The following is a 26,369-nucleotide window of genomic DNA, read 5'->3' as shown; positions in this document are numbered from 1 at the left end:
GTGTAAATATAAAAAAAAGATAAGTCATACTTAAATACTTTTGATAATAAACAAGTTAAAAAATAAATAATAATTCCATAATTTTTTGAATAAGACGAATGATCAAACGTTACAAATAAAAACTCAAAGCGACAAGTATTTTGGGACGGATGTAGTATCAATTATGCCTATTTATGACATAGCAAAAGCTAACTCTTGATATGAATTAATTTAATCTGGGCCTTTTGTTTCCCTATTCACATATTACTTGTCTTATCATCATAGCCCTCTTGGACAATATAATTTCCTACTGTCCTTTTAAATGATCCAGTCTGTCAGAGATGTAATAGATCCATGAAAGTTTTGGTAGCACTGAAAGTCATGCTTCATTGTGTGAACATATTATCCATCCTATGTGACATGCATTAATCCTGATTAGAAAAACAAAATCATGACAGGAAAAACTGTTGTTTCAATTTTCATCATTCCTTTTAGGGTGTGTTTAGTTCCTGAAAAAAGTTGAAAGTTTGAAGAAAGTTAGGAGTTTAGAAAAAAAAATTGGAAGTTTACGTGTGTAAGAAAGTTTTTGATGTGATATGATGTGATGGAAAGTTGGGAATAGGGGGGAAACTAAACACGGCCTTACTAGGCTGTGTTTAGTTTATGAAATTAGGGAGAAGTTTAGGGAAAGTTGGTAGTTTGGAAAAAAAGTTGGGAGTTTATGTGTGTAGGAAAGTTTTGGATGTGATGTGATGTGATGGAAAGTTGGGAGTTGGGGGGAAGTTTGGTGTGAACTAAACACACCCTAGGTGCCGAACAATATGAACCTTCTGCAGTTACTCAACGTGTCAGACGATGAATCTCATTAACACCTTGTACTTTGTTCTGATCTTGTAATTTCAGGTTGAAAATGCTTGTCCAGTGAACTGCCTCTGTGACCGGCCACGAAACTGGAGAGATAAGGACATTTCGATGAGATCTCTCACAGAAATAGTGATCCTCAACTTCAGAGGGAAGCAACATGAGCTTGACCTTGTGAGGGTCTTAGTCCAGGTAGCACCAGCACTTGACCTTGTAAGAATAACCTGTCACCGTTCGTTAGCTGCTTTTGGGGTAGAGTTGCTACGTGCCTATGTACGAAGTTTTGCAAGCTTTAGGACTTCTGTGGAAGTGAGTCAAAGTAACTGAAGCAAGAATAGCTATGCGACCGTAGCGAACTGAAGTATAGGCTACTGAGCTTTGAAATACCTGACAAATTTTGATCCTGCTATGCTGTAGAGAAACAGAGAAACTGGCTGGCTGCAACGAACTTAGTTGCCACGCGTTGTTCATTTGTCTTCATAAGCAAATTTATCATTTGTTAGCAATTTGGAATGCCTTTTTCGTATGTTTGTCAATTGTCAGAGCTGAAGTAATGTGTTTGGCGCACCCGCTCACTGTAGCTTTTACGGTTTTACCGGTAATCCACCACGGACGCACTGGCTGTACATGGCATTTCTGATTTGCGACGGGCGTTCTGCAGTTGCATATGTAATTGATCTTCTCAAGTGTTGGAAGTATATAGCGCTGAAAGGCGTGTTTCAACCACGAGATTTATTCACGGATAATCCATCAACTGTCATAACGGAAGTATATAATGCTTGAAGTACATTGTTGTACTCATCGTTGCTGCTGCTGGTGTTGCAATAACATCCACGCCACGGTGATGGTCTTTGCCGGTGTTCCCAGCTGAACGTCCGCGGCGGTGATGATCCTTGCTGGTGTCGTCGTCGTCGTCGTCGCAGGATCCACGACGAGGATTATTGTGTGTTGCGTGCCATCGGTGCCACCACTATCTTGGTAACTCCCGTTCTTGCGGCTGCGGGAGCTGGACGTACGACGTCCCCGCCCTCCAGCGTGACGCAGCCGAAAATCCAACGCCAGCGGCGGCGGCGTCTCCCACCGAGCCGCGTTCACGCCGACGCCGCGCCGCCGCGGGCGACCAGCCGACCGGTTTTCGCGTGCGTAGGTGTGGGCGTGCGTGATCGATCGAGAGGCGTCGACTCTATGGAAAATGCTATATGTACTACTACCTCCATATTGTAATGTATGCCGCCGTTGACTTTTTATCCAACGTTTGATCATTCGTCTTATTCAAAAAAATTATGTAATTATTATTTATTTTATTGTAACTTGATTCATCATCAAATGTTCTTTAAGCCTAACATAAATATTTCCATATTTGCATAAAAATTTTGAATAAAACGAATGGTTAAATGTTGATAAAAAAATCAACGGTGTCATACATTAAAATACGGAGGGAGTAACTTTTTCTTACTAGGTGGTGATCTTTTTTCTTGAAGATGAAGATTAATTTTTTTACGCAGAACGAGGTGGTATTAACGTTTGATGGATTGAGTTTAATTATTAAAAGTTTAAAAAATAAATTAATATGATATTTTAGAGCAACTTTTGTCTAGAAATTTTTTTTGCATGAGACACACCCTTTAGCAGTTTGAAAAGCGTGTCACCAAAATCTTAATCTTCATCCAACTCTTGTTGAAGAAAAGAACGGGACCTAAATTTATACGATAGATGAAGCATGAAAATTCTGTGATAATTCTACAATTCTGCAGTAAAAATTATCCTGTGACTTGTTGTTGATGCAAGTTTATTTGTTGCATGGTTAGTTACTGTGTTTTTTAAATACAAATTAACGTGGCTTAATCCTAGCCCTTGAGGTATACGAAATGGCATAGATCATGCCAACTCCTCACCTGGTAGCCAACTGGGATCTGGACCCTTTTTCTTCTCCCAGTTTCACTCACATATGGACCTACCTTGACTTGTCCGGTGCTGTACCTGAACACGCTGGCAAAAGGTGTCGGAGATGGCCTCACACGATGATCGTGGGAAGGATCGCTTCGCATCCCACCGTTGCTTTCCAAACGAGCGACGGGGATAAAGCCAACACACACGCTTCCCCTTCACTTCGTCTTCAACATTAGTTCTCCTCGCCGTCTTCTCCCCCTCTCTCCAAAACCCAAATCCCCCAAACCCCGCCTCGCCTCCCCCCTCGCCCAAGCAAATCAAACCCAAGGACGCCGAGTCGCCGACGGCCATGGCGCCGGCGGTGCTCGTCCCCATCGACGAAGGCAGCGACGGGGAGGGCGGTAGCGCCACGGACGTCGCAGCCCCCTCCCCCGCTCCCATGGACATCGACGGCGACGACGACGGGCGCGACCGCAGAGGAGAAGGCGACGGAGGCGGCGTGGACCGCCTCAGTGATCTCTCCAACGACACCCTCGCCAAAATTCTGGGCCATCTCAGGGACATCCGCAACGTCGCCACCACCGCCGTCCTCTCCAGGCGCTGGCTCGATCTCTGGACCCATGTCGACATCATCGTCTTGCAGTATGACGAGCCCCCCGACTCCAGAATCGTGCAGGAAGTCCTCGCCGCCCACGCGAGGAAGGGTTCCACGGCCACTCACATCCGCCTGCTCGAGGTCACCTCCCTCAACAGCGCCACGGCGGACGCCACGGCCTCCTGGCTCCGCGTCGCCGAGCCCCGCCTCACCGGCGAGCTCTTATTCCGCAACGCGTCCTCGGTTCCGTTCGAACTTCTCAACGACGAGATGGTCGTCGTGGAGCAGCTGGTCGAGGAGCTTGGGGTGGTGGTGGACGAAATGGGCGCCGGCTTCGAGCTGCCCTGCTTCATGAGGGTCACCAAGATAACGCTGAGCCTGGGGTTTCTCGGCCTATCGCTGCCACCATCGGGTGTCTTCGCCAAGCTCAGGGAGCTGCACCTGGTGTACGTCCGGTTCAATGGCGAGCTCACCCTGGACGATGCCATGCTCCCCTCCTTGGAATGTCTAGACATTGGCAAGTCCCGTGGCTTGGCCTCCCTGACGCTCAGGCTGGCGCCTCTGACACTGATGGCTCTGCACGATATGCGGTGGTTGCGTCGGCTCAACGCCGTGTTGCCGGGGCTCAAGGAGTTGTCTGTGTCCGAATGCTTCCTTGAGCATCTTGATGGCGTGAGCATTGTGGCAGATGAGATGGAGCAGCTCAGGTGGCCAGGTTTCTACTGGCCTGGATTGGTCTACTTCAGCAGGATGCCGCGCCTGCGGACGTTATGCGTCTCTGTCTCTGATTTTGCTCATGGATCGCGCGAGGCTTTCAATCAGGGCTCTCAGATGCTTCTCAATCGCTATCCAAGCATTCACCATCTCGAGCTGCGCGTTGTGATCAAAACAGTGAGTCCTTCTCCTTCCTCTGTATATTGTTCAAATTGCAAGATGGGATATCAATTTAGCTGTTGCCATGGTTATGTTCAAATCGTCTTTAATATGTGCACATGTCATTTGGGTTGTAAGCTCAGTACTGAATGCGTGATTTGGCTGCAGTTTTTTATTGGAAAATCTTTTTCTATTGCTTAGTGTTCGCCAACTGTTTTGTTAGTTGCAGACTAGCAGAGCGATCTTGAACTTGATGTGATAATTTGTTGATGTGCTAAAGATTCAGTTTAGTGTTTTCTGTCTTCCACTCCGCATATGCTGATGCGGTTTCTGCGTTGCCTTTACCAAAGAGATCAGCAATTATTACCAATTAGTTATCGTTACCATTATCTGGTTGCTGAACATGAGCCTGCAGATATATCTAAATTTACTTGGGACTGTCATTGAATTCAGACAATATTGATTTCTCTTCCTGCTGGCTGAAATGGAACAGACATATATGGAGGATATACAAACTAAAATTGTTGACCCAAGCTAGCTCTTGTACAAGCAAATTACTAAATCATTACTAGTCGTAAGGCAAACTACTAATTCTTCAACTGTATGGCCATTTGACAAACATTTTTTGTTCTTTCCTATTAGTCTTGCATTTTGTCTGAGATTGCTTCTGTTAACTTCCTCCAAATTCGCAGGGTGTTACGCCTTTGATGGTAGGCATAACCGGACTCCCTTACACTAAGATCTTGACCCTACATTTAGTTACAGAGGGCCATTCTTATGGAGCTAGTGTATTGCATATTCTGACAATGTGTACTCGTATAGCCAAGCTGACCCTGATGATCCCAAAATATTTCGAGGTAATTATGTTCCCTATGAATTTTGAACAACTGCATTTTTCATTCTAATTTCTATGCCTGTAGTGAATTCTTGAGTAAGTGGAAGTGCACATGATTTATGAAGTTATCAATTATGCCCTATTTATGACACAACAAAATTAAATTTAACTCTTGGTATAAGTTAAATGATAAATAGGCCCATTTGTTGTAAAATTCACATACTTGTCTTATCAGCATGTCCCTCTTTGACCATTTCTTTCCTGTTGTCCTTTTAAATGATCCAGTTTGTCAGCAATGTAAAAGACCCAAGAAAGCTTTGGTAGAAGTGGAGTAATTTCTAGCACTGAATCATGCTTAACGGTGTGAACATATTTTCCATCCTATATGGCATGGATTAAACTTGAATAGAAAAAATATAATCATCATTAGATTAAGAACAGCTGTTTTCAGTTTTCACCATTCCTTTTACTTACTGAAGTGTCGTATTCACAGTTAGTCGACGTATTAGACGATTAATACATTGTACTCTGTTCTTATCCTTGTAATTACAGGTCGAAGATGCTTGTGCAGAGATTTGCATCTGTGATTGGCTACCAAACTGGAGAAACGAGAACATTTTGTTGGAGTGTCTCGAAGAAGTAACGATCCTCTACTACAGAGGGGAGGACGATGAGCTTGACCTTCTGAAGCTCTTAGTCAGGAGAGCAACAGGCCTTAGGAGGATAAGAATAGCCCGCTACTGTTCGGTTGCTGATTGGGAGATAGAGATGCTACGTGCTGATCTACGTGCGTATGCAGAAGAGGTTGGAAGAAGTCAGATTTCCTTGGAAGTGAGGCAATGTAACGAGTAACTGAAGAGTGAAGACCGTAGTGAGCTGATGTGTGCGGCGCCTTCTTGCTCAGACCTGAAGTAAAAGAAGAGCTCTGTTGGCTATTACTGATCCTTGATGTACCTGACAAGTTTTGATCCTGCTATGCTGTACTGTAACAGATAAACTGGCTGGCTGCGACGAACCTAGCTGCCTTGCGTGGACATTTGTCTTCATAAGCAAAAGGGTTATCATCTACTACTAGGATTTTGGAATGGCTTTTTCAGCATGTTTGTCAGAGCTGAAGTGGTGTGTTTTGCGTAACAGCTCACTTTAGTTTTCACTGGCAATCCAGCAGGGATGCTCTGTGTGTACATAGCATTTCTGATTTGCTACGGCGTTCTGCAGTTGCATAGTAAGTAATCCATCTTGTCCAAGTGTTGGAAGTAGTATATATATAATGCTAAAAAGGCTTATTTTAACCATGAGATTTATTTTCCAAATAATCCATCAACTGTCATAATGGAAATATATAATGCTTTAAGTATTGTAGTCTTGGTCATTATAAGTAACCTAGTAATTGTCATAGCGTCCAATGTCCATACTACTCATCTTTGCTGCTGGTGTTGTCATATGATCCATGGTGATGGTCTTTGCCGGTGTTCCCAGCTGAAGATCCGTGGTGATGGTCCTTTGCTTGCGTCGTCATCGTCATCGTCGTCGCAGGATCCATGACGAGGATTGTGTTTGCGTGCCATCCCATCAGTGCCGCCACTATCTTGGCAGCGCGCCCGTCTTGCGGCGCCGCGGGTGACCAGGGACGACGGCTTCCGCCTCCGATACGCCGCGGGAAAATCCGTCGCCTTGACCAGCTTCTTCTGCCTCGGATTCGGCACGTTTCGTGGCAATGGCTTTGGTTTTGGGGGCTATTGCCGCGCCGGCGCCCGGGCGGCCGTGCGCATGATCGATCGAGAGATGTCGATCCACTCCACGCGCGTGCCGCGGTGCACGGCGTGAGGTTGGTTTCCGGAGCGAGACATCGATCCGACCGCGTTATTCCATCGGGGGCCTCGGCCCGATGCGAACCAGGCCGGCCCAGTTTGTCACGGCTCATCTCATCGGCTCGGCGCCACCATGTCGCCTTCTCTTGTGAAGTTGTGAGGAGGAGCAGCAGAGCACGCAACGGCAACTCGGCATTCGGCATTCGGAAAGCAGCGATGTTCTGTTCGAACGTTTGCTGAGAGAGGCTTCTACGTAGCGGGGAACATGTGAGGCTGCTCTAAATTGCAACATGATCCCATTCGAAAAATTGCTCCGTTTTGAAAAAGTCGCGTCATTACAATTGTTTAGTGATGGTTATCAATAGGTATCCAATACCTACTCTCTCACCAGTCTAAAAAAAAACCTACTCTCTCCATCTTAAAAAACCAACCTAAAAATAATATGATAAAACCTAGTACAACAAATATAGACAGATACCTATCCAGATCTATCCAGATTTATTGTATGTAGATTGATTTTCATAGGACAGAGGGAGTATACTCAAACCATTAGTTTAAACTTATTTGAGACTTATGTGCCACATTATCTTGCCTGGACGGAATGATGTCGAATATATCATATATGGTACACTATAGGTACAGCCTCATACCTGTCAGGTAATAGGTTTGGTACCCATCGGTATTATCTGATTATTGGATCTGATGTCGGGACGGAGTGAGGAGGGATGGGAGAATAAGGGATAGATATGGTTTACCGGTGCGAGTTCTCCCATCTGGAAACAATGATGCAAAGTTCAGGTGGCGCTAAATCCATGGCTAGGGATCTTGGGGTTTCAAATCCGCCACAACCGAGCAACAAGGACGATTACGGTGCTACTCTCCATCTTTCCTCGGTGCAACAATGGTGCTGCTCCGATCCTCACTCAACACAACAGTGGCGCTCTCCATCCTCCCTCGTCGCGACCCCAAGCAAGAGGAGGTGCAGCAGGACGCTCTCTAATCTCCTAGGTGAGAGGAAGAGCAACAGGCGATAGGAACAGCATGAGACGACAAAGAAATTAAAGGGAAGGAACATAAGGCCGTGGAGAAAAAAGAAGAGCCACAACAGGATGTGATGTTGTCGAATGATACAAGGCATCGTGTGAAGCGGAGGTAGACAGAGTAGGCGCCGTGAGAAGCGGACGACGGGTTCTCGCCTAGATGGTAAGAACGGGATCCCGGTAGATATCATTTTAGTTATTTAGGCTGCGTTCGTTGTGATGAGTTCTGGGGGATTGGGTGAGAAAAGGACATCGTATTCCGCGCGCACGCTTCCCAAACTACTAAACGGCGTATGTTTTGCAAAAATTTTCTATAGGAAAGTTGCTTTAAAAATCATATTAATCCATTTTTGAAATTTAAAATAGTTAATACTAAATTAATCATGCGCTAATTGCTCACCTCATTTTACGCATCTTCCCAATCTTCTCAATCCCCTCTCCTCAAACTCACCCTTAATATCTGTGCTACAATCAGTAACATTATTTTTTGTCAACATGATCATTTGCTCTCCCGAGCTATATCTCTCTTCCCTTCTCGTAGTACGCTTCCTGTAATCTCTCGCTGGCATGTGGACCCACCCTGACTTGTCCATGCTGGACCTGAACACGTGGCAGTATCGGCGATTGGCCGCCCGATTGCCTCAGACACATCACGATCCCGCCGTTGCTTCCACACGAGCCGGTGGAATAAAAAGCGAAGGCCACGGCTCTCCCCCCCCCCCCCCCCCCCCCTCCCTTCTCCTTAGCTCGTCTTCAAATTTAGTCCTCCTCCTCTGCAGCTCTGCTCTCGCCGTCTTCTTCTTCGTCTTCGTCTTCCTCCTCTCTCCAAACCCCCCAACCCAAACCCACCTCCCCAAGCAAAGAAAAAAACCGCCTCGAAGGCCATGGTGGCGATCGTCCCCATCAATGGCGACGGCGACGGGGAGGGCGGTAGCGGCACGTTCGTCGCCGACAAGCCCCCGGACCCTGCCCCCGCTCCCATGGACATCGACGACGACGGCGACGGGCGCGACCGCGGCGGACAAGGCGATAGCCCCGCGACGCAGGATCTCCTCAGCAAGTTGAACGGCAGCGGCGGAGAAGGCGACAGCCCCGCGACGCAGGATCTCCTCAGCAAGTTGAACGGCAGCGGCGGAGAAGGCGATAGCGCTGCGGCTGCGCGCGTCCCCGGCGGCGAAGGCGATAGCGCCCCGCTCTCCCTGGCGCTGGGTCTCCACCTCCACGTCCACGGCGACGGAGGCGGCGGAGACGGAGTGGACCGCATCAGCAATCTCCCCAACGACATCCTCGCCTTCATCCTGGGCCAACTCGGGGACACCCGCAACGCCGCCGTGACCAGCGTCCTCTCCAGGCGCTGGATCAACCTCTGGACCCAGGTCGACATCCTCATCTTGCGCTACGACAAGCCCCCCGACTCCAGATTCGTGCAGGAAGCTCTCGCCGCCCACGCCCACGCGACGGAGGGTTCCGAGACCACGGCCATCCGCCTGCTCGAGGTCATCTCCCTCAACAGAGCCACGCCGGAGGCCACGGCCGCCTGGCTCCGCGTCGCCGCGCCCCGCCTCACCGGCGAGCTCTACTTCCGCAACAGGTCCTCGGCTCCGTTCGAAGCTCTCGACCTTGAGGTGTTCTCGATACTGTATGAGGCTGTCGTGGAGCAGGAGATGATCTGGTCGAGTAGCTGGTTCCAGCTGCCCTGCCTCACGGAGGTCACCAAGATCACGCTGAGCCTGGGGTTCCTCGGCCTCTCGCTGCCACAGTCGGGCTCCTTCGGCAAGCTCAGGGAGCTGCACCTGGAGCACGTCCGGTTCAATGGCGACTACACCCTCGACGATGCCATGCTCCCCCTCTTGGAATATTTAGGCATTCGCAGGTCCAATGGCTTGGCCTCCCTGACGCTCAGGCTGGAATCTCTGGCCTGGATGGGACTGTACGATGTGGTGGGGATTCGTCGGCTCGACGCCGTGGTGCCTGGACTCAAGGCCTTGTGTTCGGTCGGATGCTTCTGCTATCATGAGGTGGACAGCGTCAGCATTGTCGCGGAGGAGCTGGAGGAGATCGAGTGGGAGGATTTTTACTCTCCACAATCGTTCAACTTCAACGACTTGCCGCGGCTGATGATGATCCACACCCACTGTGTTTTTTGTTCTGAATCGAACGAGGCTTTCATCGAAGGATACTATCAGCTTCTTCTCAATCGCTATCCAAGAATTAGCTATCTTGACCTGCGTTTTGTGATTGAACTAGTGAGTGCTTCTTCTTCTTCTTCCTCTGTTTCAATCAAGTAATCAACTGTGTGTTGCTCGAACTGCAAGGTGGAACATCATCTCATTATCAATTTAGTGTTGCAATAGTTATGTTTAGGTCGTCTTTTAATACGTTGTAAGCTCAACACTGAATGCTTGATTCGGCTGCAGTTTTTATTGGGAAATCTAGCTAGAAAGTTGCAGACCAGTAGAATAATCTTGATCTGAAGTTTTTTTTTGTTTGTTTCTTTGACCTTTGGAAAATAATGTTATCAGCACATTCTCAACTGATACTTTGTTTCTCTACAAAAGATCAATTGTTGCATTCAATTTAGTTTACTGAGCTAGCATTATTGCAAATCATGCTTGCATTCTGGATATAGTAATGCAGTTTCTGAGTTGTCGTTATCAAAGAGATCAGCATTGATTACCATTCGTTTCACCAACATCTGGTTGTTGGACATGGTTACATGATCCTGGGATGAGTCTCCTCTGACTTTAAACTTTGTCACTGATATGTAGGACCCACAAAGGTTGGGCCCACACGTCAGTGACCCACGTCCCTCTGACTTTACGTCAGAGGAGTGCGATCCATGATCCTGCATATAAATTGAGTTCAGTCTATATTAATTTCTATTTCTTCTGGGCGAAAATGTTGACTCAAGCTAGCTATTCCGCAAGCAAATTACTAAACATTACTAGCCTGCAAGCAAATTACTGATTCTTCAACTGTATGGCCTTTTGTCAAACAATCGTTGTTCTTTCCTTGTTAGTTTTTCATTTTGTCCGAGATTGCCTCTCTTAAGTTCCTACAATTTCACAGATTCGAGATGAAAAAAGCGTTACGGATTCGATGAGAAACAATATCCAACTCCCTTACATTAGGATCTTGAACCTAGCTTTGGAAACAGAAGGCCATGTTTATGGAGCTAGTGTGTTGCATATTCTCACAAAGCGTACTACTATAGCAGAGTTGACCCTGGTGAACCAAGAAAAATTCAAGGTAATTATATTTCCTATGAATTTTTAACAACGGCATTTTGATTCTAATTTCTTTACCTGCAGTAAATTCAGTTAACTCTTGAAAATTTCTTGCCTTATCGTCAAATCCCTCTTTGACCATTTCTTTCCTGTTGTCCTTTAAATGATCCACTCTGTCAGCAATGTAATAGATCCATGAAAGTTTTCGTACAAGTGCAATATCTACCACTGACAATCATGCTTCACGATGTGAACATGTTTTCCATCCTCCAAGTCTATGACATGCATTAAGCTTGAATATATAGGAAAAATATAATCATAAGATAGAGCTGTTGTTTTCAGTTTTCATCATTCCTTTTACTTAGTAGTGTGGCACAAAGTGAAGCTTTGACAGTTACTGAATGTGTTAGACGATGAATCTCATTAATGCTTTGTACTTTGTTCTGATCTTGTGATGACAGTCTGATAATGCATGTAAGCTGGAGTGCATCTGTGATGGGCCACCAAACTGGAGAGAAACGGACATTTCGATGAGGTATCTGAGGAAAGTAGAGATCCTCAACTTCAGAGGGGAGGAACATGAGCTTGACCTCCTGAGGGTCTTAGTCAGGGTAGCACCAGCACTGAAGATGATCAGAATAATTTGCCACCGTTCGTTCGCTGCTTGGGAGACACTATCTGCACATATACGAGGTTTTGCAAGAGAAGCGACTTCTGTGGAAGTGAGTCTGTCAGAGTAAGGGAAGCAAGAAGAGCTCTGCAAACCGTAGGGAACTGAAGGAAGAAGAGAGCTCTGTTGGCTACTGATCTCTGATGTACCTGACAAAGTTTTGATCCTGCTCCGCTATGCTGTAAAGAAACAGAGAAGTTTTAGCTGCCATTGTTCTTTGTCTTCGTAAGCAATTTTAGCATTCTGCATTCTGGAATGCCCTTTTCTGTTTGTTTGTCAGAGCTGAAGTGATGTGTTTGGCGCACCGAAAAGGAGCACACGGATGAGTTGAGCCGCTGAACATTTGTGATTTTCTTCGGCGTTCGGTAGCAGCATGAAATTGCTTGTGTTAGTCGCTGAGAAGAAAATCGTTGTTGTATAGAGCGTGAAATTGCATCAGAACATGAGCAGTCCTGCTGTATGTTGATCATGCATAATCCTGTGGGTTTTTTTTGCCGTGCCAACTGCCGAGTTGGCCAAGAGCACCACAGCCCACAGCTGGCCGAGGCAATCAGCGTGGCGGGCCGCGCGGCACAACCACACGTCCACACCGCCTGCAGGCAGCGGCGGCCTATCTCGGTGATAGAAGCGAGGGCGAGCGGACTAATACAAATCAAGCTGCCTAGATACACGAATACACGATCGACCGCGCCTGCCGCCACCGAGTCGATTGATCAATCGGCGTTCCCGGTTCCCCGACCCTCCACGATCTCCAACCTCGCGGCTTACGCGAACGCGAGACGCGGCCTCGCCGCCTCGGCGATCCCGCGACGTGTAGGGGCGCGGCCGTGCGGCCGCCCGCGCGTGCCTTTGCCGGTCGCCGTCAGGTCCTGTGGCTTGCGTTGCGCGACGCTGCTACAACCTCATGTTCCGTCACGGTCGCGACAGTATATATGGTCGATGGCCTCCCACGGCGCGCGCGTGCGGAAACACTGATGGGCGATCGATCGCCCTGGGATCCGGTAGCGATCGCCCCCCTCTCCCTCCACCTGGTTTTCTTTTTTGTACCGCATTATTTTTCTATTTTAGTAAATTTATACATAAAGTTTATACACCTTAAGTTTACACATCAATGGCGGCGAACTAACCCTGGACGATACCAGGATGCCGTTCTTGGAAGGGGTAGAGATCTGGTGTTCCCGTGGCTTGGCCTCCCTGACGATCAGGCTGAAGCATCTCATCTCGATGAATCTGTACGCCGTGCGGGGGGTTGTTTGGGCTCAATGCCGTGGTGCCGAGACTCAACTACTTGGCTGTATCCTGTTGCTTCCGTTCTTCGCCGTCGCGGGTTACAAGGGCGCGCGTCTGCATTGTCGCGGAGGAGCTCCTGGTGCTCAAATGGCTAGATTGGTACCTTCCAGAATCGGTCAATTTCAATAGTCACAAGATGCGGCGCCTCCGGATGATAAGCGTCTCCCCATTTTATCCTTATGACAGCATAACATCTTCAATCCGAGCTGTGACAGGCTTCTCAAGCTATTTTCACGCATTCGTTGTCTCGAGATGTTGGTTTTCATTGAACCGGTGAGTGCTTCTTCTTCCTCTCTATCATTGCATGGTCATCAGCTGTGTATTGTTCAAAGTTCAGATTGCAAATGGAAGATCAGTTGGATTAGTTAAGTGCACAGGTCATGGGGGTTGTAAGCTCAGTACTGAATGCTTTGATTCAATGATTCTTCTGTAGTTCTTTTTATTGGGCTGTGTTTTCCGTTGCAGAATGGTGAATATTATCCTCAATTAGGAAAGAGTTACAAAGCAGAAGAACAATCCTGAACTGAAGTTCAAAATTTTCGTATATGTGATCTTTGGAGAAGATTCTTCCAAATCATACTCTCTTTCTGTTGAGAACATCAGTTGTTGCATACTTGCATTCAGTTTAGTGTTTGTCGATCTTCTCTTCGTAGTAATATGAGTCTTACTAAGATAGCATGATTGCCAGTCATTCTTACATTTTGTATATATTGATGCAGTGTTTTACTTGTTGTTATCTGCTGGTTCAGCATTATCTGGTTGTTGAACATGACCATGCAGATATCTAAATTTACTTGCACAATTGAATTCAGATTATTAATATTCCTGGTGATCCAAAAGTAGCAGACATATATGGAGGGTTTCCAAACTGAAAATGTTGGCTCAAGCAAATCACTAAATCTTTGCTAGTCCTCACGTAAATTACTTAACCTTTACTAGTCTCTGACCAAATTACTAATTCTTCATAGATACAGCCTTTTGCCATACATATTTGATTCTTTCCCTGTTAGTTTTGCATTTTGTTTGATTGCCCTTGTAAATTAACTTCCTTGAATTTTACAGCACCTAGGATGCGTTAAGCCATTGATGGAAGGCATAACCGGACTCCCTGACATTAGTTTCTTGCATCTACACCTCATAACGCATCGGCATGCTTATGGAGCTAGTGTGTTGCATATTCTGGCAATGTGTACTGGTATATCAAAGCTAAAAATTGGACAAGGTCGTTACGAGGTAATTATATATATATTTCCTACGAATCTTAAATGATTGTGTTTTTGTATTCTAATTTATATATACCTATAATAATTCTTGAATAAATGGAGTTACATATGCTCCGTCAGTTACATTTAGGCAGGAAGGTATCAATAATGCCTTATTGATGACATAGCAAAAGTAACTCTTGATATGAGTTAACTGATAAACAGGGCCTTTTGTGACCAAATTCACATAATTGTCTTTATCATTATGTCCCACTTTTTATTCTTTCTCATTGTCCTTTAAATCGTACAATCAGTTGGCCATGAAATAGATCCATGAAACTTTAAGTATAAGAGTTATTTATAGCACTGAAATCATGCTTTGTAATACAAAATAAAGTTTTATCAGTTGCTCAATGTGTTTTTTTTTAGACTGGTCTAGCTCAATGTGTTAGGTTATGAATCTCATTACTAGCTCATATTTTGTTCTGATCTTGTAATTTCAGGTTCAACATGCATGTTCACCGAACTGCAGCTGTGATTGGCCACCAAAATGGAGACATAATAAGGACATTTAGATGAGGTCTCTCGGAGAAGTATAGATCCTCAACTTCGGAGGGAAGGAACATCAGCTTGACCTTCTGAGGGTCTTCGTCAGGGTAGCAACAGGCCTTAGGAGGATCAGAATAACCTGCCACCGTTCGTTCTCTGCTTGGGAGAGACTATCTGCAGTCATACAAAGTTCTGCAAGACCAGAGATTTCAGTGAAAGTGAGTCAGGACACTCCCTCTATGCAGCCACAGTGAGCTGAAGTAAGAAAATATTTGTTGGCTACTTACCCTTGATGTACCTGGCATGTTTTGATCCGGCTGTGCTGTAAAGAAAGGAACAGAGCAACTGATCTAGCTGCTGAGAATTTAGCTGCCATTGTAGTTTGTCCTCATGAGCAATTCTTAGCATTTGACATTCTGGAATGCCATTTTTGTTAGTACGGAGCAGTGTGCCCTTGTTGCTTAGTTTGGTCCGAACTCAGAACTGAAGTTAAGTGTGAGCATTGGTGCAAAGAGCAGTCCTGATTGCTTTTCCTGATGATCACGCAGTGCTGCACTGAGTATGTATAGCATTTCTGATTTGCTGCATTGTAATTAGTTGTTTGAGGAGCTGAGAACTCAGAACTCAGAACTGTGGAGGGTGATATGAAATGGCGTCAGAACTCAGAACTTGCATTTTCACTGTATGTACCTCTATATGCTCCACTGCAAATTTTCGTTGGTTTCTGAACTGGTCGACATTGGCTCGTTGACAGCCCTGCAAACAATCTATCCGCCTCCCTGAAGGTCTGCACCATCCGGATCTGTGAGTACGACATGGTGTATGTTAGAGTTTGTGTCGAATATGTGTACGTAGTCGGTTACAGTTTAGGACTTGGAGTTGTAATAGGTATTAGGACTAGAGTATGAGTCGGACTCTATCCTAGGTTCTCTCATAAATAGAGGGGCGTGCCTGTTGTAACCGTATGGCGACTTAACATAGCGAGAGGGAGCGGTTGCCGGCGTCGACCGGCCATGAGTCGTTGTAACTCTGATACGCTGTACATGTTGGATCGGGGAGGAGTGCCCGTAATCAGTGCCCCGGAGATGTAGGCTACGGCTGAACTCCATTACCAAATATTGTGTCTCGGTGTCGTCATCGTTTTGGATCTCCTATGGTGTTTTCTTCCACGTTTAGCTACCGATGTCGATTTCAGGGCTGGTTTTATAACAAGTGGTATCAGAGCCTGCAGGAGGTCCATGATAGAGGCGCGATGGAGGTGCTCCACACCGCGTAGCCTGTTGTAATGCCTAGGGAGGGGCATTGACGTAAGGTGGAGCACGGCGGCGATCAACGGAGTCTTGATCGGTGGATCAAACACTTCTGGCGGCGGCCGGAACCGTCGATGGCTGCCTTCAACAGGGAGATGACTAGACGTGGTGCTCGGGTTGATGGCCGCGGAAGCGATTGGCGATCCAATCGGTGGGTCGGACACTTCGGGTGGGTGGCTCGGACTTTCCGGTGAGCTACTCTCGACAGGGAGACGTGCGGCCGCACGCTCGGGTTGATTGAAGCTGGAGGCGATTGGCGTTCTCGATCGGTGGATTCGAACACTTTGGGCGGGGTGGCCCAGGCCTTTCGATGAGTTGCGTTTGATAGGGAGATGGCTAGACGTAGCGCTCGGGTCGTTCGGCGGCTGGGAAGACGGCATGCGACTTGTCGGCTTCGGCTCGCGACTAGATTGATGGTGTTTAATCGGATGTCGGAGCGGGTGGATCCTATAGGCTGTTTTGGAGGTGTTGACAGGTATTTGCACACTGGAATTGCTTCAATGGCGGCGTATTAGCGGTGGATGGCAGAACTAAGCATAGGGCGTCTAGACTAGCATCTGTGCTGGTTCCAACCCTAGAGAGGTCTGGTTCTACTGTTTCTAGCACAGATCAAGAAAATCACGATGACAACAGATCAGTGGCACTAGTCATTGGTGTAGTCGGCAAGTGGTGTTTGGCGGTGGTGCTAGGTTCCGCTGGAGATACGAAGAAGCCTAGGAGGTCAGGGTCGCGGCGGTGTGCGCGTTTTGCGTCGAAGCCGAGCTGGCGGCGGAGATCAGGGTGATGCCGAGAAGGAGCGGGCTGAGCCAGGACGTGCAAGGTTCGGTGGTTGTCGGATTCATGATGCAGAGGAAGACTCGGCCATGGAGTTATCTATGTGTCGGTCACGGCATGGACACGACCGAAGACAAGCTGGATGGATACCGCATTCGACACGGGAGGGAGTTGGATACGGATTCGATTTGGACTGGAAATCGGACACGTTTTTCCCCAATAAAAGCAGCAAAGGGACCACGGGATTGCAACAACGCAATCGAAACAAATCATCTAGCACAGGGCGAGATTCGTACCCGATTTTCACAGAGGCAAAGGTGGTTTGGGCGGCGAGGTCATGGGCGGCTGGAGACGCGTCATTGCAGGCGGTGGACAGCGGCGCACGGTGGCGTGGTACTCGGCGGCATTCGTCGCAGCTCGGGCAGGAGCTTGCGGCGGTGGCGGTTCCCAACGAGGAACCGGCACCGGACTTCGGCGGCGGGCGCTCCCAGGTGGCAGGCGGCGGCTTCCCAAGGCAGGTGACGTGGCGGCTCCTCGCGGGGTCGGCGCAGGTGACGGCGGCGGGAGGCGGTGGCGCCCCAGGCTGTTTCTGAGGCGGGCGGCGCGGTGCTTCTTGCGGGGCCGGCGGCGTGAGGAGCAGGAGGCAGCGGCGCATCGGGAAAAAGCGACGCGGGCGCGGTTTCTGGGAGGAGCGAGGAAGCCGAAGGAAGAAGGGGAACATGATCGATCTGTTTTTTGTTTGACTGGTGGTTGACCAAGTAAAAGAAACCGGTCCGCTTTTTTGGAGAGAGAAAAAAACTAGTTTGGTCCGGCTGGTACTGTTTGAGTTAGTCGGTGGGGTCAATTAATCAGGGCAGATCAATTTAACAGGGCAACAGCGGTTGAGTTGATTATCTTCGATGGCGGCGACGGTGGTTTCCAAATTTGAGGTGGTGAAGTTCGATGGCACTGGGAATTTCGTTCTCTGGCAGATGAGGCTGAAGGATCTGTTGGCTCAACAGGGGATATCCAAGGCTCTTGAGGAGACGATGCTGGAAAAGATGGATGCTAGCAAGTGGGAGGAGATGAAGGCGCAGGCAGCTGCAACAATACGCTTGAGTCTCTCGGATTCTGTCATGTATCAGGTCATGGATGAAAAATCACCGAAGGAAATTTGGGACAAGTTGGCAAGCCTGTATATGTCCAAGTCGCTGACGAGTAAGTTGTATCTCAAACAACAGCTGTATGGTTTGCAGATGCAAGAGTCAGATCTTAGGAAGCACGTGGACGTCTTCAATCAGTTGGTTGTGGATCTAAGTAAGTTAGATGTGAAACTGGATGATGAAGACAAGGCCATAATTCTTCTATGCTCGCTTCCACCGTCTTATGAACATGTGGTGACTACCCTGACGCACGGCAAGGATACTGTCAAAACTGAGGAGATAATTTTGTCGTTGCTTGCACGAGACTTGAGAAGATCAAAGAAAAACGAGGCAATGGAGGCTTCTCAGGCTGAGAGTTTGCTGGTCAAGGCAAAGCATGATCATGAAGCGGGGGTGTCGAAGAGCAAGAAGAAGGGGGCACGGTGCTATAAGTGTCATGAGTTTGGACATATAAGGAGGAATTGCCCGTTACTGAAGAAGAGGAAAGGTGGCATTGCAAGTTTAGCAGCTCGTGGTGATGATTCAGATAGCAGCAGTCATGAGATTCTCACAGTGTCTAATGAGAAGTCTGGAGAAGAGTGGATGTTGGACTCAGCTAGTTCCTATCATGTGACATCAAAGCGGGAGTGGTTCTCTTCATACAAATCTGGTGATTTTGGTGTTGCTTACTTAGGCGATGTCACGAGTTATCGTGTTGTTGGAGTGGGCGATGTCAAGTTCAAGATGTATGATGGAAACGAGGTGCTACTTTCAGATGTGAGACACGTGCCGGGACTAAGGAAGAGTTTGATTTCGCTTGGGAGCCTACATGAGACGGGTTGGTTGTATCAGGTAGATTCTGATAGGAAGACCATGAATATCATGAAGGACGGCAAGACTGTTATGACTGGTGAGAGGACAAGCTCATGTTTGTACAAGTTACAAGGGAGTGCTGTTGCAGGTGGAGTCATGGAAGATGGGTATGCTGGTGTTGCTGTGCACGATCCTGAAGGCGGCGAGCCTGGCGTAGGCTCGTCGGGCGGCTCGGCGTGAGCTGCGGCAGAACCAACTCAAGTCCTGGTACACGGAAGTTCGAGCAAGTAACAGATTCAAGTTGGCGTGGCATATTCACCAAGGTGGAGTTTGTTAGAGTTTGTGTCGAATATGTGTACGTAGTCGGTTACAGTTTAGGACTTGGAGTTGTAATAGGTATTAGGACTAGAGTATGAGTCGGATTCTATCCTAGGTTTTCTCATAAATAGAGGGGCGTGCCTGTTGTAACCGTATGGCGACTTAGCATAGCGAGAGGGAGCGGCTGCCGGCGTCGACCGGCCGTGAGTCGTTGTAACTCTGATACGCTGTATATGCTGGATCGGGGAGGAGCGCCCGTAATTAGTGCCCCGGAGATGTTCATCGTTTTGGATCTCCTATGGCGTTTTCTTCCGCGTTTAGCTACCGATGTCGATTTCGGGGCTGGTTTTATAACAGTGTACTTGCTGCCCCCCTTTTGGTCCTCCTGAGGATTAAACGTGAACCACGGTGGTGTAACCTGCTGTCCAACTTCTGTAACACTTCTCTCTTTTTTTTAGAACTCACGCATTTGTTTAATATAGGATGTTTATACACAACTTGTATGAGTGGACATCACATCTCTCAAAAAAAGAGAGATTAGGTTGCCTATAGAAGGCCATGCAGATAAACATACAACATGATTTGCAAAAAGACTCCTCAAAGATAAACAAGTTACGCAGGGATCCTGAAAATAAGCAAAGGACTCCAACAGAAAACAAAAAGGCAATCGAATCCCTGCTTCACTTTTTCTTCCAATCTAATCACCAAGACGATGAAATTGACGATGGCATCTCATAAGTGGAGGTTGAAGCGAACCCGATGAACACAACAAGATTCAATCTAACATTGAAAAAGCTCCGTCGAAGACAAGGGCACCAAATTGCTAGCAGCAAACTCGTCGGAGATGATTTAAATGGCCGGCCACACCTAGTCGTTGTGGAGGAAGGAGACTGTAACGCCCCGACATTCATTAGCCCTAAACATAGCTAATTTACATCAGGGTGTTATGCATTACCTGTGATATAGTACCAGTCCCAGGATACACTAGCTGGCACACACAGAATAAATGTGGAATCAAAGTAAACTATTTATTACATCACTGGGTAGTAGTCCTTACATAAGTTGCTATCATGGACAGGCCCATAGATGAGCAACACAATATTACAGAAAAACCATAAACGCGACGGCGCAGAAGCGAACAGCGCGGAGCACTAAGCGACTAAGCAACTATGCACTAGGCAAAGAACCTAGGCAACTAACTTATTCCACAGGCGAGGCTTCGGGCTAGGCACGAAACATCTAGCTAGAAGTCTTTATGCTCGGCTTGCTCCTGGAGATACTCCTCGGCGGTCGGGTCGATGTCTTCATCTTCATACTCTATATATTATTATAAGGGGCAAGGGTGAGTACTTAACGTACCCAGCAATTCAGGGGAAAGAATGACATTTTTGGCTTAAACAAGGAAGCTAAGGTTTTATTTGCGAAAGCTGCCTTTTTGGCAAAGTGATTTATTTCACAAAACTCCTAGTGAGTGAGTCAAGTTTTAGTTTTCGGGAGGAGGCTCATGCCTCGACCCATTCCACAAGTTGCTTTGCAACAACTTGTCACGATCAACGAACAACAATTATTTTGTTTCCTCTATTAGTTTCTTCTCACTTTCACAACAACACATAAGTCACACAGATATCTCAGCACAACAACGCCATCATGTCCCTAACAACACCTCGGTGTCGGACGACACCCCAGGTCACACAGACCCGTTCCTAACCACCCAGGTTAGCCGTCTGCCACACAGGCGGACTCTGGAAACGTTACCATTCCCAATAATCACTTCTTCACAAATATTTGTCAAACAAATCTACGCTATGAGAAACACCTTACACTCGCCCTTGACCGTGGGCACGGCTGTTCGAACAGTTCATTAATCTCTGTAGAGGTTGCACGCTTTACCCACACGACACGAAACTGACATCGTTTACCCGTCGGCAACGAAAGTTCGTGATAAGGCATTTCCAAAGCTAAACCATGAAAATCGCATGCCATCTAGTTGGGCTAAGATCCATAGCCGAGTATCAGGCAATGACAACCGTCATCCACTCAGGAAATACCGAGGATGCCTCCCACGCCACAATAGAGGCAGAAAGACACCCATGATGGGCAAAAATGTGTAACACTTCGTCTCCTCATCCTCGGCATTCCACAACCATTGGCACACCAACTCCTATGTGAAAACAATTTACTTAGCCAGAGGCATCCCATAAATCCCCGTGTGGTCGTACTGTAACGTGTTTGGATGGATTTCCCAAAGGAATCGGTCCTTAACGATAATACGTAGCCAAACCACAAAGGCATGACTCCGCATCATCACCACTTGCACAACACATTTTATTCCACAACTCACGTACCGGATTTTTAAACATGTATTTGGAATAACCCAAGTTTCCCACACGGCAACAACGTAAGCATGGCTAAGCGAAACTACCTCGGTAATCATATAACGATACCGGCGCAAATATTTGTGGAGCTATCAAAGGTATGGAAACATCAACCTATGTAATATAAGTGCGACTACTAGATTGGTCCGTCGGACGTATAAACAATCCGAGGCCTAAACATGTTAATCGTGTGAACTAAACAATGCATTTTTGCAAGCAACATATCATTGAAAATATAGGGGCAATGTGATCAAAGAGGCTTGCCTTGCACAGGGTTGGGGTCTTCTCCCTCGAAAGCGGCGTCCGGAGCTTCCTCGAACTCGGGTTCTAAACGCGAAAACAAAACTAATTAAGAAAAGGCAATAAAACTAGCTCAAATCAGAGAAACAATGGTGCCACTGTGTAGATCTCAATTTTAGAAAAAAATTAGGAACTTGAACGGGTCAGTCGGAGTTACGGTTGATTTACTGTGGATTTTCAAAGAATAAACGATTTTCTGAAATATTGGAAATTGACTTAATAAATGAAAAAGGGAGGGGCCCACCTGTCGGTGGCTGCTAGAGGGGAAAAGGCACGGGCCCTGCTTGTCAGTGGCGGGAAGGAATAAAGGAAGGTGGGTCCGGCTTGTCAGTGGTTGAGGAGGGAGTCTTCTTCCTCCTCTCGCCTGCTCGACTCGGCCTGGGTGCAAGACGACGACGCGCCGCGGCGGCGGGATGCGGCGAGGCAACCGGCGGCCGAGGAAGGCGGCGGCGGCTCCCGGCGGAGCTCCGCCGGCGACGGCGTCTCCCGGCGGAGCTCCGCCGGCGACGGCGTCGCTAGAAGGTGGAGCGTGGCGGCTTTGGCTGACGGCAACAGAGAGCAAAACAAGAGAGGGAAAGAGGAGAGAGAAGAGATTGATGGCGATGGTGTGAAGGAATTGGAGCTCGGGTTTGCCTCCTTTTATAGGCGGGAGACGCGGTGTCGATCTGGCGGTCTAGACGCGGAGCTCCGGGGGTAGCTGGCTAGCGGCTAGGGCAGGATTCCGGGGTGGAGAGGACGGCGACGCGACGGAGTGGCGTCACGCACCGGTGGCGACGCGATGTGAAGTGACGGCGAAACGACGGTGACGAGACACGAAGTGACGCGCGGAGAGCGGGAACGGCAGTGAGACGTGGGTGACGCGTGGCTGACGGCGACTACAGCCGGAAATTGGGTGGTAGGGTTCTCAGATCGATGCGACGCGAGCGACGTCACACGGCGGTGGCGATGGAACGTGAGAGAGAGGGAGGCGCGAGCTCGACGGCTTCCCGGAAGGAGACAGACGACAAGACGACGAGGCGACGGCGAAGGGACGCGCGTCCGTGGGAGGTCCGGGATGGCGCGGCGTCAGCGAAGGTGGCGACGCGACACGGTGATGGAACGGGATGACGAGGGGTGGCGTGGCGTCCGTTATGCGTCGGCGTCGACGCGACGGCGACGGGATGGCGACTCGATGGATGGAGTGGACGGCGACGGGACGGGGATGACGCGGGGCGACGTGGCTCCGTGTCTCCCGGAGAGGGCGAGGCGGTTTTCGTGGAGTTTGGCGCGAAGCGGCTTTGGCGTGGCTCGGGGGTGGCGCGACGCGCGGTGCACGGAAGGGCGGCTCGGTGTAGCACACGGCTCGGCACGACTCAGCGCCCAGGTAGGTATTTCGTCGAGCAGCTCGCGTGCATGTATGTGGCTGGCACAAGGAAGAAGAAGGTGACCAGTGTTGGGCTTGGGCTGGGCTGGCGCAGGAAGAATGCCATGGGCCGGCCTGCTTAGGGAAAGAGAGAAGAGAGGAGGGAATAAGTTCATTCTAGGTCCCTCAATTTGTCGCAGAGTCCGAAATTCATCCCTTTAGTACAAAACCGGGTACAACACATCCTTCAACTTACAAAACCGTGTAAAGAAAGTCCCTCGGCAGTATTGTACTTGGTTTTGGCTGACGTGGCGCCTATGTGGCTCCGTTGACTAGGTATTCATTCCACGTGGTGTCACGCCCCGAACTAGTCCCGAGCGGAACTAGCCCGTGACGCTCCAAATTAACCTGTTAATTGATACCAGTCCCAGGAAACAGTGCTGGTATAACAGGAAGACAGAATATCACAGCAACAGAGGTCTCTTTATTATAGAGTAGGGGTACAGTCATGTTGGGCTGCGGACAGATCCCGAGCTCACAACTGCATTACAAAAGGAACGCGGAAGCCAAGACTTGGACCACACATCACAGGCGCGACTTGGGAACTAGGCCGAAACCCTAAAACTCATCGTAGCCGGTTTGCTCCTGAAGGAACTCCTCGTCAGCGGGATCCGCTTCATCTTCTTCAGCAACTGGGGGGGGGGAAATTATTTATATGGAGCAAGGGTGAGTACGAGAGTACTCAGCAAGCCATGGGAAATAAGTGTTTAATGCAGGCTTCAAAGAAGGGCTGTTGTTTTTGCAATTGATTTTATTTGAACTCTTTCCTGAAACAACTAAGTGAGTGCTTCTCAAACGACACGGATGAGAAAGTGCGTCTCGTCCGGTCGGAGTTTGTGCAATGTATCAGTCTTTTGAATTGATCAAGATTGGCACCCGGCCAATAGCTTTCAAACGGCCACCCGGGCCTGGCTGGTCCCATCAGCCGCAGATTTTCCAAACATCAAACCCATTTCACAACAGCAAAATTTCACAAGGCAGTAGTCAAACAAAACTACGCTAGGAATCACCTCACATCCGCCCATGACCGTGGGCACGGCTGTTCGGACAGTTTAATAACCTTTGCAGAGGGGGTACACTTTACCCACACGACATTACTAACCCGGATCATCCAGCCCGTGCAGAACGGCCACGACTAGAGACCTTAAGGCTTTCATGACAAGGCATTTCGAAAGCCGACACAGGTTCACCATATGCCAACGAGAGGGGTCCCAGACCAACACCAGATTAGGTCCCAGACCATACTGTGCCAGGAAGCCCAGGGGTCCTCCCCGACACCACCCCGGCGAATCCACATGTCTCTTGGCATCAAGGCTCCCCCGATTAGCTAATTACTCAGCCAGGGGTGTCCCATTCCACCCATGTGGTCGTACTTGTCTTATGTTCGGATGAAATTCCAAGGAAACGGTCCTTAAGTGCAAGAGCGGGAGACCGTACTCCCGGTACGTTCCCCGGTCCGCGGTTTTGGAAATTCATTTAGTTCGCAAGCACCGACCCAGGTGTCGGGTTTTCCAAGTCTTTTGTAAAAACCCAAGTTTTTCCCAAGAACTTACTCAGATTTTAAGTTTGAAGGCGACCGTCGATACTCGCACAGAGTGCACGAATATCGAGGCGCAACTAGGTGGTTACAAGGGAACATGGTATAACAATTAACAGTGGAAGGATCAGATGCAACAAGTTGGGTAGGCCCACCGGTTTGCCTTGTAGACGGGGCAAACAGATTATGTGCAATCCTATCAATGCATAACATTTTGCAAGCAAATTAATTAAGTTCAAATATAGGCTCAAGATGTTCAAAGGTGGCTTGCCTTGCTCGAGATCTTGAGCTTGATCCTCGAAATCCTCGCACTGCGGGTCTTCGGGCTCCGAAACTACACGCGAAACGGGACAACTCAAACAAACGGCGAAAATAAAGCCCTATTATTGACCTCTAAGCGTGCCATTAGATAGATCTCGAGTTTTGAGGAATTTTGGAAGTTGAACGGAGTCAAACGGACTTACGGTTGGGAAGATATTGAATTTCTAAGATTATTGGATTTTTGTCTAAAGGAAAAGGATTTATTTAAACCCTTTTTGAAAAAGAAAAGAAAAGAAAAAGAAAGAGGGAGGGAAATTAGACTTCCCTCGGGCGGCTAGGGCGCGGCCCGAGAGAAAGGGGCGGCTCGGCCGAGCTTAATGGGCCGGCCGGCCCAAGAGGGCGGCGCAAGGCGCGCGCGGGCGGGGAGGGGAGAGAGAGAGCCGGTGGGCCGGGTCCATCCTCGCGTGGTCCCGAGTGGGACCCGCTTGTCGGCGGCTCGGCTCACCGTGAGCGAGGTGCACGTGGGCGTGCTAGGGTTTGGGGAGGGGGGCGCGGCGCATGCGCGCGGTTCGCGGAGGACGCGGTGCGGCGGGCCCACGCGCAGCCTCACGGCTCGCGGTGGACCGCGCGCGAGGGGGCGGAGGGAAGCGGCGGACCGGGGTCTGCTTGACCCGGTCGCGGCCGAGGTGGCGCCGACGTGGCGCCTACGTGGCTGCCACGCGGGCCGGCGGGAGGTAGACGACGACGTCGGCCGAAACGGACGGCGGGCGGCGGCGGCGAGCGGCGAAGCGAACCACGGTGATACAGGCGAACGCGAGCACACCGGGAGGTTGCACGGGACGAGAGGAGACGAGCCAACGGCTCGGATTCGCCGGGGGATGCTCGACGGCGGCGGATTGCGGCGGCGGCAACCGGCGGCAGGAGAAGGGGGAAACGGCGATGAGGTCACGAGGGGTCGATTCCCGGCGGTGAGAGCATCTACGCGGCTACGGGAATCCGTTGCTAGCGTCGGATTGGGCGGAGCTACGCCGAGCGAGGCCGGCGACGAGCGGCGCTTCCGAGCTCGGGCGGCGACGGCGGCGAGCACACGGCGGGCGGCGGCAACGGTCGGGGCGGCGCCAGCTAGCTACGGGGAGGCTACTCGTGCTACTACCCGAGTCTAAGGGGAGGAGATGGAACGAGGAGGGAGAACGGAGGGCGACACTACCGTGCGGGGAAGGGCGCGGTGACGAGAGGCCGACGGCACGGGAGCGATCTCTCCGGCCTCGGGCCGGGGAAGAGGAAGAAGAGGGCGCGCCCGGAGTCCCCTTCCGCGTCCTTGCTCGTGCCGGCTCCT

General features: G+C 49.0%; 2 protein-coding genes and 1 pseudogene across 2 annotated transcripts; 2 read left to right on the top strand and 1 right to left on the bottom strand.

Moving 5' to 3' along the window:
• LOC127779106 (FBD-associated F-box protein At5g22730-like) overlaps positions 1–26,369 on the bottom strand; it is a 78,854-nt pseudogene that overhangs the window by 21,606 nt on the left and 30,879 nt on the right.
• LOC127779105 (uncharacterized) lies at positions 3,023–6,860 on the top strand. Its single transcript, XM_052305802.1, has 5 exons — positions 3,023–4,216; positions 4,891–5,055; positions 5,586–5,837; positions 6,171–6,258; positions 6,610–6,860. The coding sequence occupies exons 1-5, from the start codon at positions 3,080–3,082 to the stop codon at positions 6,858–6,860; spliced, it is 1,893 nt and encodes a 630-aa protein (XP_052161762.1). The 5' UTR covers positions 3,023–3,079.
• On the top strand, positions 8,769–11,851 carry LOC127779107 (uncharacterized). Its single transcript, XM_052305803.1, has 3 exons — positions 8,769–10,130; positions 10,954–11,133; positions 11,573–11,851. The coding sequence occupies exons 1-3, from the start codon at positions 8,769–8,771 to the stop codon at positions 11,849–11,851; spliced, it is 1,821 nt and encodes a 606-aa protein (XP_052161763.1).

This window comes from Oryza glaberrima, chromosome 7 (assembly GCF_000147395.1).
Source record: "Oryza glaberrima chromosome 7, OglaRS2, whole genome shotgun sequence".
Taxonomy (NCBI): Eukaryota; Viridiplantae; Streptophyta; class Magnoliopsida; order Poales; family Poaceae; genus Oryza; species Oryza glaberrima.
This window is presented reverse-complemented; position numbering and strand designations above follow the sequence as displayed.